General features: G+C 40.8%; 1 protein-coding gene across 1 annotated transcript in view; it reads left to right on the forward strand.

The window, feature by feature from the left end:
* Positions 1-15951, forward strand: part of LOC121277193 (N(4)-(Beta-N-acetylglucosaminyl)-L-asparaginase-like) — a 33839-nt gene extending 17888 nt beyond the window's left edge. The window contains exons 4-9 of the mRNA XM_041186339.1: positions 596-708; positions 846-963; positions 1546-1621; positions 5677-5784; positions 10132-10265; positions 15691-15951. Of these exons, the coding sequence (XP_041042273.1) occupies positions 596-708; positions 846-963; positions 1546-1621; positions 5677-5784; positions 10132-10265; positions 15691-15785 (644 nt within the window). The 3' untranslated portion in view covers positions 15786-15951. The remainder of the gene's footprint in view (positions 1-595; positions 709-845; positions 964-1545; positions 1622-5676; positions 5785-10131; positions 10266-15690) is intronic.
* The last annotated feature ends 599 nt before the right edge of the window (positions 15952-16550 follow it).

Here is a 16550-nt window from a genome sequence, read left to right on the forward strand (position 1 = left end):
TTCAAAGGGAGCAACAGTTAATACTGCATGAGAAAAGAGAGCTGATTAGTTGACAAACTGACTCTGATTGGCCGAGGCTTTGCCTTGGAGAATGCAGCAGGGAACTATTCTCATGTATGCTTTTGTTTAATTCAAAATAATTTTGATTAATCAATCAAACAGCATGCCTCTTCGACTGCTCGTAATAGGCAGAGTACTGACTCTACTCAACCATCCCGTGCTTGTAAAACTCCAAGCACAATGTTTAACGTTGGATGTGATTCTGGGATTGTCCTCTGCAGACAAAAGGATCATGTCCAGGCATTGTGCCTCTTTTTTTTCATTGGACAAAAACATTGGGGAAAAATAGTTCCCTAGTGCATTCTCCATGTCAACCAGTCAGCACCCTTTTCTCATGCAGAGTAAATTGTTGCTCCCTTTGGAATTTGATTCTTGCCTCTGTCCTGATGAGTGCAAAAAAAAAGCTTTGAAGCATGTCTTTTTTTTTTCTGCAATACTCCAGTTCTGTACTATCAAGTAACTTATATTAATTATTAATAGTCATGTATTCGGATATCTTTAAGCTCTTCACATAAATACAATATTTTTCCAACAGCATCAATTTTTGCTCAGAACATGGGTTTCCTAAGTGAAGATTTAACAACGAATAAATCTCTGTCTATGCACTCAGAATGGCTGAGCAAAAAGTGCCAGCCCAATTTCTGGAAGGTGAGTATCACTACCACAAAGAACAAATGGTATTAAAAATTTTAACTTCTTTTCAGATAGGATGCCAGGTCTGAAATGAAAATTAATAATTTTACATTACTGCCAGCTATTATGAAAAACAACTTTGATTTTCACAGAATGTCTTACCAAATGCTAAAACATCTTGTGGGCCGTACAAACGAATGAAGGGGCTGTGGTCAAAAAAACATAGAATGCCAGCCCACATGGTCAATGTTCACAACCATGACACCATTGGTAAGTTCTTTCCTTATATTGTTAGATATTGATGTGTGCCTGGTATATAAGGTTGATAATCGGTTTATTGAAAAATCATCATGGTGGAAGGTGTTGCATTGTGATGACGATGCAAATAAAACAAGTAATCATAATTCACTGCATAGTTATAGACAAATAAAGTAGAAAATAATAAAAAGATTGCACAATTATGAACACTACAGTGTGCAAATAATTACACTATGTTGGAAATTGCAGGTCTCCTTAAGAAACAGATTTAAAATGAAAGGTCTGCTACGCTCTGCATTTTGTCTTAAAGTCCATAGATCACCTGTTGTCAGGTTGAGTTCAGTAAATTCTCAATCATTTACTATTTTGAGGATTAACTATTATTAAGTAGGGGATTGGGCTGTCTCGTAGTCTATTTATCCTTTATCTTATTTGTGCAATGGTGGCTTTTCTCCTTAATTCCGTCACAAGTTTATTTTTGTGTGGTTGTGGCAAAAAAAGCAAATGGGACTTTTAGCACGAAGGCACTTTGTGTAGCCGTAAAGAGTTGCAGATTCATGTATGATTTTTGCCGAATTGAATTTTTGAATTTAGGTATGCTTGTGATTGATAAGAGTGCAAGTATAGCAGCTGGAACATCTACCAATGGTGCAAGACATAAAATCCCAGGGTACGTGTTCCGATCTTTTTAAGCTTCTAGTGAACAACATCTCTCCCTGTTGTACATTAGCATAAGCACTGTTGAGTAGATATCATTTGGGCCAGTCTGATCTACTTTTAAAGTTCTTTAATCTAAGGCAGTGTCCTCATCCATTTTATTAACAAATTTTAAACCTCAGGTAACATTTGGGGTTGGCAATTGCCAAATATCATTCATTATTGGAATATGGGTTTCATTAAGATGACTTCTTGTTTTGTTGTCTTCAGCGCGTTACTTCTATCGCATATTTGTTTTTTTACTTAGCTGGCATTATGCTGTGGTTAAGTGAAAATTTAAAACTAAATTGATAAGACAATTAAACAATGGAATAAAAATCTGGAGGGCAATCCACTCTGCTTTATTACTGCCCAGGCAGTGAAGTTGAAAATTGTCCCCATGATGTAAAACTGTTTAACAGATGGCTGTTTATCGGTCTTACTATATGTTTTAAGTTTGTTTCTAATGCTTCAGTAAATAACACTGCACCTCTAAAAATTGGGTTGAAAACAACCTAGCACTATCTATGTCTCAGCATCTGTAGCATATTAATTGATGAATTTTGTTTTAAAACTTTGCTAGTATCCCCAGTCAGCTTGTTAACTACAACTTGTATTTATAATGCGCCTCTAATACAAAGTGCATCATGAGAACATTATCAAACAAAGTTTGACACCAAGCCAGATGAGATATTAAGGCAGATGAAGAGGTTGGGGGAGTATCTTAAGGTTTTAAGGAGTATCTTAAAGGAGGAAGTTAGGTGTAGAAAGGGAATTCCAGAGGTTTAGCCTTTGGCAGCTGAAGGCATGGTCACTAGTGCTGGAGTGAATACAACTGGGATCCTCAAGAGAGCCGAGTTGAAGGAGCACAATTGGAGGATTATAGGGCTGGTGGAGATCAGAGCTAGGGAAGGGCAAGGCGATGGAGAGACTTGAAAATAAGGATGAATATTTTAAAATAGAGGCATTGCTTAATCTGGAGCCAGTATAGATCAGCAAGCATAGTGGTGATGGGGGGAACATGATTGGGAGTTTGTTAGGATATGAACAGCAGAGTTTTGGATGAGTTTAAGTTTCTGAAAGGTAGAATGAGGAAGATCAGCCAAGAGTGCATTGGAAGAGCCCAGTCTAGAGGTAACAAAGGCATGGATGATGGTTTAAGCAGCAGATGAGCTGAGGCAGGAACTAAGTCGGGGATGTTATGGAGTTAGCCTTAGTGATGGCACAGCTATGTGGTCAGAAGCTCATCACAGGGTCAATATGACTTCCAAATCTAGTTCAACCAAGAGACAATCGCTGGGAAGGAGTTTGTGTCTAGGCAATGGAGTTTATGGCAAGGGCTGAAGACAGTATTTAGCTGGAGCTAATTTCTGCTAATTCAGTACTGAATGTCAGACAAGCAGTCTGATTATTTAGAGTCTGGAGGTATTAAGAGAAGTGGTGGTAGGGTACAGCCTAGTGCACATGTTGTACGTGCAAAAACTGACACTGTGCTCCTGAATGATGATGTGCTGCTGAATGATGTTGCTAAGAGGCAGAAAGTAGATGAGAATTAGGAGCAGGCCAAGGATAGCTCCTTGGCGGGGGCACCAAAGGTAACAGTGTGGGAGCAAGCAGAGAAGCCATTTCGGGGGATTCACTGGCAATGAATGGATAAATAAGAATGCAACTAGATGAGTGCAGTCCCACCCAGCTGGAAGATGGTAGAGAGATGTTGGAGGTAGAGGTATGGTCAACTGTGTTCAAGTTTGAGAAGGATGACATGGGGTAATTTTCTTTGGTCATGCTTTGCTAAGAGCTGCTTGGCACTGTGGAAACCTGATTGGCAAGATTCATAGAGTCAGCTGTGGAAAAGATGGGCAGGTAATGGGGAGGCGACAACATCATCAAGAACTTTGGATAGGAAAGGCAGATTGGAGATGGCGCAGGAACAATTCTAGAAAAGGCCATGGGTTGTTTTTATCTGCGGAGAAGACGAATGACAACAGATTTGAAGGAGGTGGGGATGGTATCTGAGGAGAACCATTAACAATATATTTTCATGTTCATTCATGGGATGTGTGTATCGCTGGCTAATCCATCCCTAATTGCCCTTGAGAAGCTGCCTTCTTGAGCTGCAGTGCATATGGTGTAGTATGCCCACAATGCTGTTAAGGGAGCTCCAGGATTTTGACATGTTGCCTAACATGGAAACCAGGATGGGAAGTTGGGTGGTCACCAGTTTAATGGGAATATGGTCAAGGGACTCTGGGTGGGTCTAGGGAATGGGAGGGAAGTAACTAATTGGATGGATTCAATCTCAGTGCCAAAGAAATCCCTAAGCTCTTGACACTTATTGTTGGAGATGAGATTGGAGGAAACTAGGGAGGGATTTGCGAAGACCATTTACTGTAGAGAAGTCAGAGGCTATCTTTGCAGCCCAGGATGATCCTGAAATGGTGAGCAGTTTTGGCAGACAACAGCAGGACTCAATAGTGCTTTATGTGGCCCAGCCAGATCTGGTGGAAAATAACTAAACCAGTTGTTCACCATATCTATTGATTCTGCATTCCTTGAACTTAAAGGAGTGGAGATGAAGGCCATACCAGGAGGATTGACTGGGTGAGATAGAGTCATTGTTTTAATGGGGACTGGAGCATCAAAGGTGGAGGTGAGGTAGGGTGTTGAATTGCTGAGTGAGGAGAAAGCCCCCTAATTTGTGTTTAATGAACTTTTAAAATTTCTCTTGTATGCCCCCATTCCTTCACTGCACCATTGGCAACTTGGCCTTCATCCTCCTGTATTCAGCTCTGGAATTTCCTTCCTAAATCTCTCTGCCTCTCTACCTCCCTCTCTCTGTTTAAGATGCTCCTATAAAGCTCACCTTTCTCGTCAAGCATTTTGTCACCTGTTCTAACATCTCCTTTATTTGGTTTAGTGTCAATTTTTGTTTTTCTTCGATAATTGCTCCTGCGAATCATCTTTGGGTGTTTCACTATGTCAAAGGTGGTTTATAAATGCAAGTTGTTTTTGTAATGTTGTAGCCACTTACATGCAAGTCTTCTAACTTTTTATGAAGTGTGATGTGAGAGAAATTGCCCTGGTATATAAAAATAATTCCAGTCCCTCCCTCATTCTAATACAGTAATGTTGTGATAATGAAAGAGAGCTCATTCCAAAAGATTCAAGAATGGTGGTAAGACAATATATTGCAAGAGAATGTGAATATAACATCACTTTGTTCAAAAATAAATGAAAAATATATAATACTTCAAAATATTAGGTGCCCAAACTTGCCAATATTTGACTTCCCATTCACAGTGCAACACTGCCCCAGTTTCAGCTAAACCCACCTCCTGGAGTAAGTGTTTTACAGGATTTCCATTGGAGATCAGTGACTGCTTGATGAATCCCTGCACCCACCTGGTCCTTCGTCATTTAGTCCAGTGCAGATCAGAGGCATTCCCTTTCTGGTTAGTGTAATATAAGGGTTTGGTGCATATAGAGTTAACATGGGACTGAGTACAGTGCTGCCCACGTAATGATGTAAGAGAACATGTGACCTGCACCCAGGGGTCAGTCTAGTATTGGACAGAGCTGTGTGAAGAAGCAAGCACAGAGAGAACTCCTCGCTTGAACCCTTTACTGTATGATCAAGAACAAATGGATACCAATTTAAGGTGTCAGGCAAAAGAAGCAATGGCGACTTGAGGAAAAAACTCCTTTATACAGCGACTCGTTAGGAGCTGGAAGGCAAAGCCCGAGCGTGTGGTGGGAGCAGATTCAATCTTGGCTTTCAAAACAGACTTGGAACATTAGTTCTTGTAGTTAATAAATACATAGTTAGCCTACTTAAGACTATGAAAACTTCATTAAGACCTACCTAACAACAGTTAGTGAGTCATGTGGTTGAGTGTCAGAAACCTGCTCACTGTTGAATTCTTCGGTGCATCAATTGTGCAGTATTTTCAACGGTAAAATCTAATTTCTAGGTGCAATATGTATATTTATTCAAAATGATAATGATCATTTTATTTGTTTTTCCCCCAGCCGTGTGGGCGATTCACCGATAGCTGGAGCAGGTGCTTATGCTGATAGCACAGTTGGAGCTGCAGCTGCTACTGGAATGGGGGATATCATGATGCGGTTTGTCCCAAGGTATGTCATTCTTTCCAAATTTGCTTTTACTGCAGGATGTAGTTCATAAAGTGGTTACAGTGCTGAAGGAAGCCATTCAGCCCGTCATGTCTGTTGTGGTTCTCTGCAAAAGTAGTTCACCTGGTGCCACCCCCTCGCCTTTTCCCCCTTAGCCCTGCAAATCTTTCCTCTTCAGGTAATGTTCCAAGTCTGTTTTGAAAGCCAAGATTGAATCTGCTCCCACCACACGCTCGGGCTTTGCCTTCCAGCTCCTAACGAGTCGCTGTATAAAGGAGTTTTTTCCTCAAGTCGCCATTGCTTCTTTTGCCTGACGCCTTAAATTGGTATCCATTTGTTCTTGATCATTCCACTAATGGGAACGGTCTCTCCCAATCTACTCTGTCCAAACCCCTCATGATTTAGAACACATCAATTAAATCTCCTCTCAACCTTTTCTTCTTCAAGGAGAACAGCCTTAGTTTAGATTCATTTACTTCTCCAATCTATCCACGTAACTGAAGTTTTTCATCCCTGAAACTGTTCTCATGAATCTTTTCTGCACCCTCTCTAATGCTTTCACATTCTTCCTAAAGTGTCGTCCCCAGACCTGGATGCAATAACCCAGTTGAGGCCGACCCAGTATCTTACATGGGTTTCCTTGCTTTTGAGCTTTTTTATGTGCCGATTTATAAAGCCCAAATGCTTTAATAACCACTCTTCTCAACCTGCTCTGCCACCTTCAATGATTTATGCACATAAACCCCTAGGACCCTCTGCTCTTTCTCCCCTTTTAGAATTGTACCCTATATTTTATATTGCCTTTCCCCATTCTGCATGGCAAAATGAATCACTTCACACTTCTCTGCACAGTTTCTTTTGCCAATTTTCTGCCCAATTCGCCAACCTTTCCTTGCCCCTTTTGAAGTTATGAACTACCCTCCTTCCTCACAGTTCACAATACATCTAAGTTTTTGTGTGATCTGCAAATTATGAAATTGTTCCCTGTACATAAAAGTCTTGGTCGTTAATATATATCAAGAAGAGCAGGGGTCCAAACAACCACCTCTGGTGAGTCTCACCAGAATTCCTCCTCCAGTCAGGAAAGCAGCCATTCAATAGTCTTTGCTTCCTGTTCTCAGCCTATTTTGTATCCATGTTGTTACTGAGCCCTTTCGTCCATGAGCCTTTTATTCCATGACCTATAACTTTGCTCATGTGTCTGTTTTGTGGCACTTTATCAAATGCTTTTTGGAAGTCCATGTACACCACATCAAAAGCATTACCCTCTTTGTTATCTCATCAAGAAACTCCAGCAAGTTAGGTAAATACGATTTACTCTTAACAAATTTGTGCTGGTTTGCCTTAATTAATCCGCATTTGGCAAAGTGACTGTTAATTTTGTTTCAAACTATATTTCTAAAAGCTTTTCCACCACTTGAGGTTAACCTGACTTGCCTATAATTGCTGGACTTATCCTTACACTTTTTTTGAGCCATGATGTAATGATTTGCAATTCTCCAGTCCTCTAGCACCACCCTTGTATCTAAGGAGGATTGGAAAATTATGGCCAGTTCCTTCATAATTTCCACGCTTATCTCCCTCAGTATCGTCGGATACATCTCATCCGGTCCTGGTGACTTACCAACTTAAAGTACAGACAGCCTATCTCATGTCTCTTTTTTTTATAATTTCTAACCTCTCAACTGTCTCAACTCCCTCCCCTTTTGCTATGACTAGGGCAGCATTTTCTTCCGTGGTAAAGACAGATGAAAAGTAGTCATTTAGTACCTCAGCCATGCACCCTGCCTCCATGGGTAAATCACCTTTTAGATCCCTAAATGTTCCCGCTTAGGCACTCAGAAAAGATAATTGGAAGGACAAAATGATTGGGTGGCAATGTTGATCGAAAATACTATTGTAACACTAGAGAGGCATGATGTAGTTGAAAGGCCAAGGGCAGTTCTACTGAGTATACACTCAATAATGCAACAGTTCCTCTACTAGCTGCTGCAGTCTGTGGTGTATGTTATGAAAGGCAGGCTCCAGCCACAAATTACTTATGGGCATAGTGAACTTTTTAAGGAAAATTATGTGTTTTTCAAAATAAATACAAGCAAAGACACTGAGCAAAAATGGCTGAAAATGCAAAGGGACTACTTTCTGGAAAATTCCTATATGGATTATACTGACAGAACTGTCCTGAGAGAAACATGGAATCATACACCTGAAAAAGGTGTCATGGCCTTCTTGAAGCAGAGATACTTGAAAGGGAGATAGGAATGATGCAAAAGACTGAACTTTAATCTCCTGTGGTTGCAGAGACAAAGGATTGATTACCAAGTCTCAGCAGGCACCTAAATTCCATCTTCTGTTGATTAATATCTCAGAATATGTAAAATGGTTGGAGATCAAAGAAAACAGATTCTGGGCGCAAGACATGGTTTTTTTTCCCTTACAGAAATACACAGGAGAAAATGGGTTAAAAAGCTAGCTGCAGAGCAGTGTAGTGTGAGCTAGTGTGCTGTGAGAGTGACAGCACAAGAAGGCCAACTAGTCACCCCTGCAGTTGAAGGCGGTGTCCCTCTGGTGTGTCCCTCTCTCACGCGCTGTCCCTCTCTCGTGCTTGCATTCTTCCTTGACACAAGGCTCAGCAAAGCCACAATCAAAAAGGAAATAGGACAACTTCTTCAGCCAGCCTGCAGAACCATGTGCCTCCAAATCCACTGCGAAACTGCCAAAGTTAGCTCTATCGGAATCACCCAACTTAACTGCCACAAAGTTTTGCCATCTATGTCTCATGGGCAAGCCAAAGACTGATTTTTATGTCTTTTTTTTAACTTTTATTTGGACTCTTAACCTCTCATTTCTGATCGTGTTTATGTGTGGCACTTACATTATTTTTCTTGGTGTTTTTTATTAACTAATAAACTTACTCTTTCTTTGACTCAAGAAAGCCTGATTGAATTGCCCCCTTCTTAAAAAAACATAAATACATTAGGACTGGGAAAAGGTATCCATGGGGCTGGGGGTGGGGTGTGGGGGAAGGGATGTCTTTCAAATTAACCTTGTTGCGACCAAACGAGGGGGTTGAATAGGGAGCCAGCTCATTCCTCCTTGCCCGAGAACATAACAAAATTGGGGTCCCGTTCAGGAAGTTAACAAATTAGGGGACCAATCATAACAATGTACACCCCGCAGTGCTGTTAGGAAGGGTGTACCAGGATTTTGACCCAGCTGGATCCTGGTTACTCGGGGAAGGAAGGGTGTTAATTATGGTGACTTTGGCCATAATATTCCAGTCTTCCTTGGATATGAGAGTAGTGCCAGATGCTTATGAATGTTATAAAGCTGTTTTTTGAAAAAGGAGCAAGGGATAAACCTGGCCAAAACAGGCCAGTCATCCTAATGTTGCTGGGGAAATTTTAGAGACATATTCCAGGGAAGAATTAATTGACATTTAGAAAGTATGAGCACGCCAACGTTAGCACTGATTTGTTAAAGGCAAATCCTGTTTGAATTAGAGTTCTTTAAGGCAACGGAGAAGGTTAAAGTTGTAAATCTGGAGGTTCAAAAGCTGTTAACAGTATCCCCTGACAATAAAATTAAATCCCCCACAGTTAAAGGGATAGTGACAGCGTGGATACAAAATTGGCTAAGGGTCAGAGTCGTGCTGAATGATTGTTTACCTCCCTCCAGACTGAGATACAGTGGTGATCCTCAGGGATTGGTATTAGGACCACTGTTCTTTTTCATATACATTAATGAACTGGACTTGGCTTTACAGGCATCATTTCAAAGTTAGGAAATAACTCAGAAATGTAGTAAGCAATGAGAAGGATTGTAACAGAGAGAGACTAGTGAAAAGAGCAGACACATAGCAGATGAAATTTAACACAGAGGAATGCATTTTAGTAGGAAGAGTCCAGAGAAGCAATATAAACTAAATGGTACACTCTTAAAGGGGATAGATGAACTGAGAGATCTGCCCCGATGTCTGGTCTTGCCCACAAGTTGAAATATCTTCTGTCTTTCCTGTCAAACCCTTTCATAATCATTAAGACCTCCATAAGGTTACCTCTATTTTCTCTTTTCCAGAGTAAAGAGCCCTAATCTGTTCATCTTTCTTGATGGTATAATCTCTGTTCTGTATGCTGTATATCCTGCAGTGGTTCAGAAATGAATGGCTCCTTATAAGTAGGTTTTATTAAAAGCAGTTAGGGTTTTAAGAATCCCTTCACTGATAAAAGTTACTTACATTGCATTAAATAAAAATGCTTGGTAAGGTGGTTGTGTAAAATGTATGATTATTGCTATTTGATTTTTTTTTGATGCAGACATCTTAGTTTGTTTTTTTTTGTCTCAAAATAGTTACCAAGCAGTGGAATATATGAGATTGGGATTTGAACCAGCCACAGCTTGTCGGAAGGCTATTGCAAGAATCCAAAAGTATTATCCAAAGTTTTTTGGTGCAATCATCTGTGCTAACAGAACTGGTGCTTATGGTAAGTCTTTAAAGCAAAAGCTGTCCAAAGGATAAGTATTGGTGAAAAAAGACATATGTTGTCGAAGCTTTTCATCTTGCACTCGTCTGGACAATTTGCTAGAATGCAAAATGTAAAGGGAATAACAATTTATACTTCATGAGAAGAGAGTGCTGATTGGTTGTCAAGTGGACATCAGTTAACTGGTGCATTCTCCATGGCAATGCCCCTGAGAGTCCACCAACTTCCTAATTCAAGGAGACCAATACCGTACACAGTACTCCAGATGTGGTCTTGCCAATGCCCTGTATAACTGATGCATAACCTCCTTACTTTTATATTCAATTCCTCTCACAATAATTGATAACATTTTATTAGCTTTCCTAATTACTTGATGTACCTGCATATTAGCCTTTTATGATTCTTGCACTAGGACACCGAATTTCCTCTGCATCTCAGAGCTCTGCAATCTCTCACCATTTAAATAACATGCCTTTTTATTCTTACTGCCAAAACTTTCCCACAATAAACTCCATTTGCTAGATCTCTTCCCACTCACTTAACCTATCTATGTTCCTTTTATAGCCTCCTTATGCCCTCTTCACAACTTACTTTCCTCCCTATCTTTGTGGCATCAGCAAATTTAGCAACCATACCTTTGGTCCCTTCATCCAAGTCATTTTATATAAATTATAAAAGGTTGAGGCCCCAGCACTGATCCCTGTGGCACACCACTCAGTACATCTTGCCAAAGAGATAATGACCCATTTATGCCTACTCTGTTTCCTATGAGCTAGCCAATCTTCTATCTATGCCAATATGTTACCCCATACACCATGAGCTTTTATTTCCCACAATAACCTTTGATGTGGCACATTGTCAGATACCTTCTGGATATCTACGTACAGTACATCCACCGGTTTCCTTTTATCCGCAGCACATGTTACTACTTCAAAGAACTCTGATAAGTTGATTAACCATGATTTCCCTATCACAAAACCATGTTGACTCTGCCTGATTACCTTGAACTTTTCCTGGAATATCCTTACTAATAGCTTCTAGCATATTCCCTATGAAAGTTGTTGAGCTGACCTGTAGTTGCCTGCTTTCTGTCCCCCTTTTTGAGTAAAAGAATTATGTTCGAATGTGAAGTTGAGCCATGGTCTTTTTGAATGACAGAGCAGGTTTGAGGAGCTGAGTGGCCTACTCCTGCTCCTTATCCATATGTTTGTATTATTACCTGTTTCTCAAATTTCTATGACCCTACCCTGAGGTAGACAAGGTACTTTTCAGGGCCAAAAGTGGTAACCTTAGGTCAATCCATGAATTTGTGCAATATACAGCAAGCAATGATTTGATCAGGGTAGGCATTATCCCACAGGATGTCTTTGATGCACTCCATTTCAGCCTCAAGCTTGCATGGTGAGTAAATGCCTCGGGCCCTAGTTATGAAATTGCCAATAAGGGTAAGGTGTCTCAAACGTTTGAACAACATATGAAGCTAGCCATTGCATGCTGTTACTAAGCAGTAGCAACATGAATGGTATTCTTCACTAACAGGATGCTGCCGTCAAGCCAAAGCAATGTTCTGCATATCACGCAAATGCGTAATGTGGTATATGACTTTTCAGTGCTGGTATGGTGGCAGATGTGTAGGCCATATGTCCCAGTGACTGGCGGATCGTAACAAACAGCATGTCCCTTCATCTGTTCACAGTAGGCAAAGTGCTGACCGTAACCAACTAGCCCATGTTTGCAAAATTCAAAACATTAGATGTGATTCTGTGGTTGTACAATACTTGCTGAACAATCCTGATTGTATATTAGTTTTGTTGAAGCCTTTATCTTGCAGTTATCAGGACAATTTGCAAGAAAAATACCAATGTCAGGGGAATCAACACATTTATACTGTATGAGAAGAGAGTGCTGATTGGTTAGCAAGTTGACCATGGAGAATGCACCAGTGGATTGTGACTGACAGTCAGCTGCCAAGCATTGTTTGACATTTTAAACCAGGTAGCTTGACTCGAGTCAAGACATTGCCCTGGGGAATAAACTGGCAATTGGCTGTCACTTATTTTGTTTAGCTGAAACAGGCACAACATGTGTAAATGTTCTTTCTGCCTACAAAGAACAGAGTCCTGTGCATTAATATATGCAGCTTAATATTTAGATAAATAATTAATATTTGTAGGTTGTCAGCGTAATTCTTAGCACATTGAGTATTATTCAGAAAATGTTGTCCAATTGCAGAAACATCTAAAATTGGACACTGTTTTGAGCTTTGTAAGCATGGGCTGGTTGGGTACAGTCCGTAACTTGCCCATTGCGGACAGCAGAAGGGATATGCTGTTTGATACAATCCGCCTGGCAGTCTTTGGGACGTATGGCCTACATACCTGGCATCACACTGGCACTGAAATTCATATACCACATTGCCCATTTGTATGATGGGCAAAACGTCTTTTTGGCTTGATGGCAGCATCCTGTTAGTGGCGAATACCACTCATGTTGCTGCTGTGTAGTAGCAACATGAAACAGCTAGCTTCTGCTGTTGCTCACACTTTTGAGAGATCTTGCTCTTCCAGGGCAACCTGAGGTAGACTGGACACTTTTCAGGGTCAAAAGTGATGGCCTTGGGTCCGTTCATGAGTGTGTGTGATATACAGCATAGCCATTATCCGGCAGAATGTCTTTGATGCGCCTTATTTCAACAGCAAGCTTGCATGGTAGGCAAATGGCTCAGGCTCTTTTTGAGGTTGCCGATAAGACCAATCTTACAGCGCATGGTGCTGTAAGAATCTCAACGTGCATATAGACCAGTGAAGGGAGGCTTTCAGTGAACCATGGTAGAGAACCCCCCCCTGGCAGTTTTCTCAACTAGTACATCAAGGAAAGAGACACACAAAAGTGGTGTCTCTTTACACCCTACCTTATCTATGACCAGTTCTGCAGAGTGCTGATTGGTTGGCAAGTGGACTCTGAGTCAAAGAAGTTGTTGACTGGATTGAATACTGCATTGAGCGTCAGAATGGATATCAAGATATTTGTTTAGGGTAATTTCCAATCATTCCAAACAGTAACTGCACAACTGCATTCTTCCCTCTGTTGAAAGGTTAACCATGTACTGTGGCTGGATTACAGATCCATAGACATCAGCTGTATGAGCACTGGCACCTTGGACTATAGCAACTCAAAAGGGACCAGACCATCATATCACAGCAACTATGGGTGGACAATAATTCTGGGTTTGCAGAACCTGCTGCTCACATATTAACTCACACCAAGTCCTATTCACACCTCGCCCCTGTGCTTGCTAACTTGCATTGGCTCACAGCTCGGCAACACCACAATTTTAAAATCCTTATTCTGGATTGCAAGTCCTCCTGTGGCCTGACCTTTCCTACCTTTGTAACCTCCACCAGCCCTGCAACACTCCCAGATCTGTACACCCCTCCAGTCTTCGCATCTCCCATTTTAATTACTCTGCCATTGACAGCTGCACATTCAGCTGCCTAGAGCCTAAACTCTGAAATTCCCTACCCAAACACCTCTGCTTCTCCACCCCTCTGTTAAGAAGAACAACTGTTTTGGTGACCTGTCTTAATATCTCCTCAAAATATTGTGGGTGCTGAAAATCTGAAGTAAAAGCAGAAAATACTGGAAATGTTCTTAATCGTCTTTGCCTGGGAGACGTTAATTATTATTACATGGGACAATACTTAAAATCTAGGATCACCCAAAATTATTTGCTTGAAAACATAACTTTGTTGAACAATGCCTTTGGAAGCAATACCTGCAAAAAAAAAAAAAAATTCCCCTACCAACCCTGCAGCAGCAATGCAACATTCATTCCATGTATAGAAAAAAGGAAGTTTTTCAGTCCAGTTATATCTTAATGTGTGCTTAGTTTTCTTTGCTGTAAACTACAATTCTTGCTTTTTTTTCATTCATCATGGGATGTGGGCTTCGCTGGCTGGGCCAGCATTTATTGCCAATCCCTAATTGCCCTTGTGAAGGTGGTGAACTGCCTTCTTGAACCGCTGCAGTCCATGTGGTGTGGGTACACCCACAGTGCTGTTAGGAAGTTCTAGGATTTTGACCCAGTGACATTGAAGGAACGATGATCTATTTCCAAGTCAAAATATTGAGTGGCTCAGAGGGGAACTTCCAGGTGATGGTCTTCCCATCTCTCTGCTCCCTTGTCCTTCTAGATAGTAGTACTCCTGAATTTGGAAGGTGCTTTCTAAAGAGGCTTGGTGAATTCCTGCAGTGCATCTTGTAGATGGTACACACTGCTGCCAACATGCATCGATGTTGGAGGGAGTGAATGTTTATGAAAGGGTGCCAATCAAGTGGGCTGCTTTGTCCTGGATGGTGTTGAGCTTCTTGTGTTGTTGGGGCTGCACTCATCCAGGCAAGTGGAGAGTATTCCATCACACTCCTGACTTTGTTTTGTATCACAGCATCTCCTTGCGTGGCTAATGTTGAATTTTAACACTCCAGGGAAGTAACCTTGGAACTTTTTATTAAGCTTAAGGTGTTACATAAATGGAAGTTGTTGTTGTTACCATCAATCACATGCTGAGAAACCTTTCCTGTTCTTAGTTCAATTGACCATTCTTAATGAATCTATATTTGACAGTGAAGGATATGAGAACAGAGCCTTCTCACGTTATCATTCAATGTTTACATGTGCTGTTTCCATTCGGCTTCATTGGATAGCCGTTGGAGCAGGGACCCTGATTTTGGACAGACAGCTAAAGCGGGTCAAAGATCAGGTCATCACAGTTGACTGTTTAGTAGGCCTGGCAAAGAAATCAGAAGCAGCTGCTTTTTACAGTTCTTCATATCTTCTTAGCAATGCAATTTCTTAACTAATTCTGCTTTCCCAGGGTGGAATAAGGAAAGGGCTTATTGGGTAAATGAAATTAATTATCTCGTACAACTAGAAGGTGAACTACATAAAGGATGAACCCTAAAACTTGCAGATTGTCAAAGCAATTTCACAAAGTACGCTAACCCTATAAGCTTTATAGTGTATTCACATTAGTCATGGAGGTTGCATTATAATTAGTACTGTTGATTATTAAGGCATGGTAGCTTTTCATCTTGATATACAGCCTGCAACTTTTGAATATGTAGTCACTCATCTAAAGGGAGACAAGAACACTCTTAAAATGGTTAAATTGGGGGAGAATTTTGCTCTGGTATATTCACTTCTGCAATTGGAAATTCACTGTTACCCTTTTTGAAGAAAAGTTTCACATTTTTTCTGTGACATAAAGCTGAAGTTCATTCACTGTAATTCACTTGCAAATATGTATCACTCCAAGAATTAGAAATGTTTTAGAATAAGTACCACGTGGTTCAAGGTGACAAGCCTATTTTTGAAGAGTTACGTTACCCATGACTGGGTTTTCCTGAACTTGTCCTTTTCTTTCAGGTGCTGCATGCAGTAAATCTCCAGGACTTGACCAGTTTCATTTTATGGTTTACAATCCAGTGAAGGCCTCTGAACAGCTTGTGGACTGCATTTAAAGCTGCTGAGATGCATCGCTTTCAAAGACTTTTAAAGGGCTTGCGACCGTTTCGCTCAATTGTGAACCTAAATGTCAACTCTCAAATTCAGCTGCAATCTGCTAAATGTATTATGGAACATGATCAACAATGTGCTGTGGAAAGTGAACCATACTGATTTGCCAAATTAGTGAATGCATATTAAGTTTCTGAAGTCTCAGAGGTGTAGCGTGTTCTATTTTGTGTGTCCACAAAGGAACAGTGAGTCCAACAGGTCCCCAGGCTTCCGACACTGTTATATCATGATTGATCTGTGCCACAACTCCATTTACCCACCTTTTGATCTTTAGCAAGTTATTTTTGAACCTCAAGGAAAGCCAGTATGTAATTGGAGAACCCTAAAATTATACTAGTAGCAGCCATTCGTGGGTATATTTGAAAATACATGAGAGCAGGAGTACGTCTTTCAGCCCCTCAAGCGTGTTATGCCATTTAATCGGATAACCATTCACTTGCTGTTGATCCATCGCCCTTGATTCTGTTGAAGGGTCATGAGGACTCGAAACGTCAACTGTGCTCTTCTCCGCCGATGCTGCCAGACCTGCTGAGTTTTTCCAGGTATTTCTGTTTTTGCCCTTGATTCTATACCTGATGATCTATTGATCTCTAGTTTTGAAAGTTTCAATTGACCCAGCAGCCACAGCCTCTTGGGGCAGTTTGTAGAAACGTAATGTTGTTAATGTAGGAAAAGCCACAGTTTCAGACCTGCGTTAATGTGCTGTATAG

This window comes from Carcharodon carcharias, chromosome 4, assembly GCF_017639515.1.
Source record: "Carcharodon carcharias isolate sCarCar2 chromosome 4, sCarCar2.pri, whole genome shotgun sequence".
Taxonomy (NCBI): domain Eukaryota; kingdom Metazoa; phylum Chordata; class Chondrichthyes; order Lamniformes; family Lamnidae; genus Carcharodon; species Carcharodon carcharias.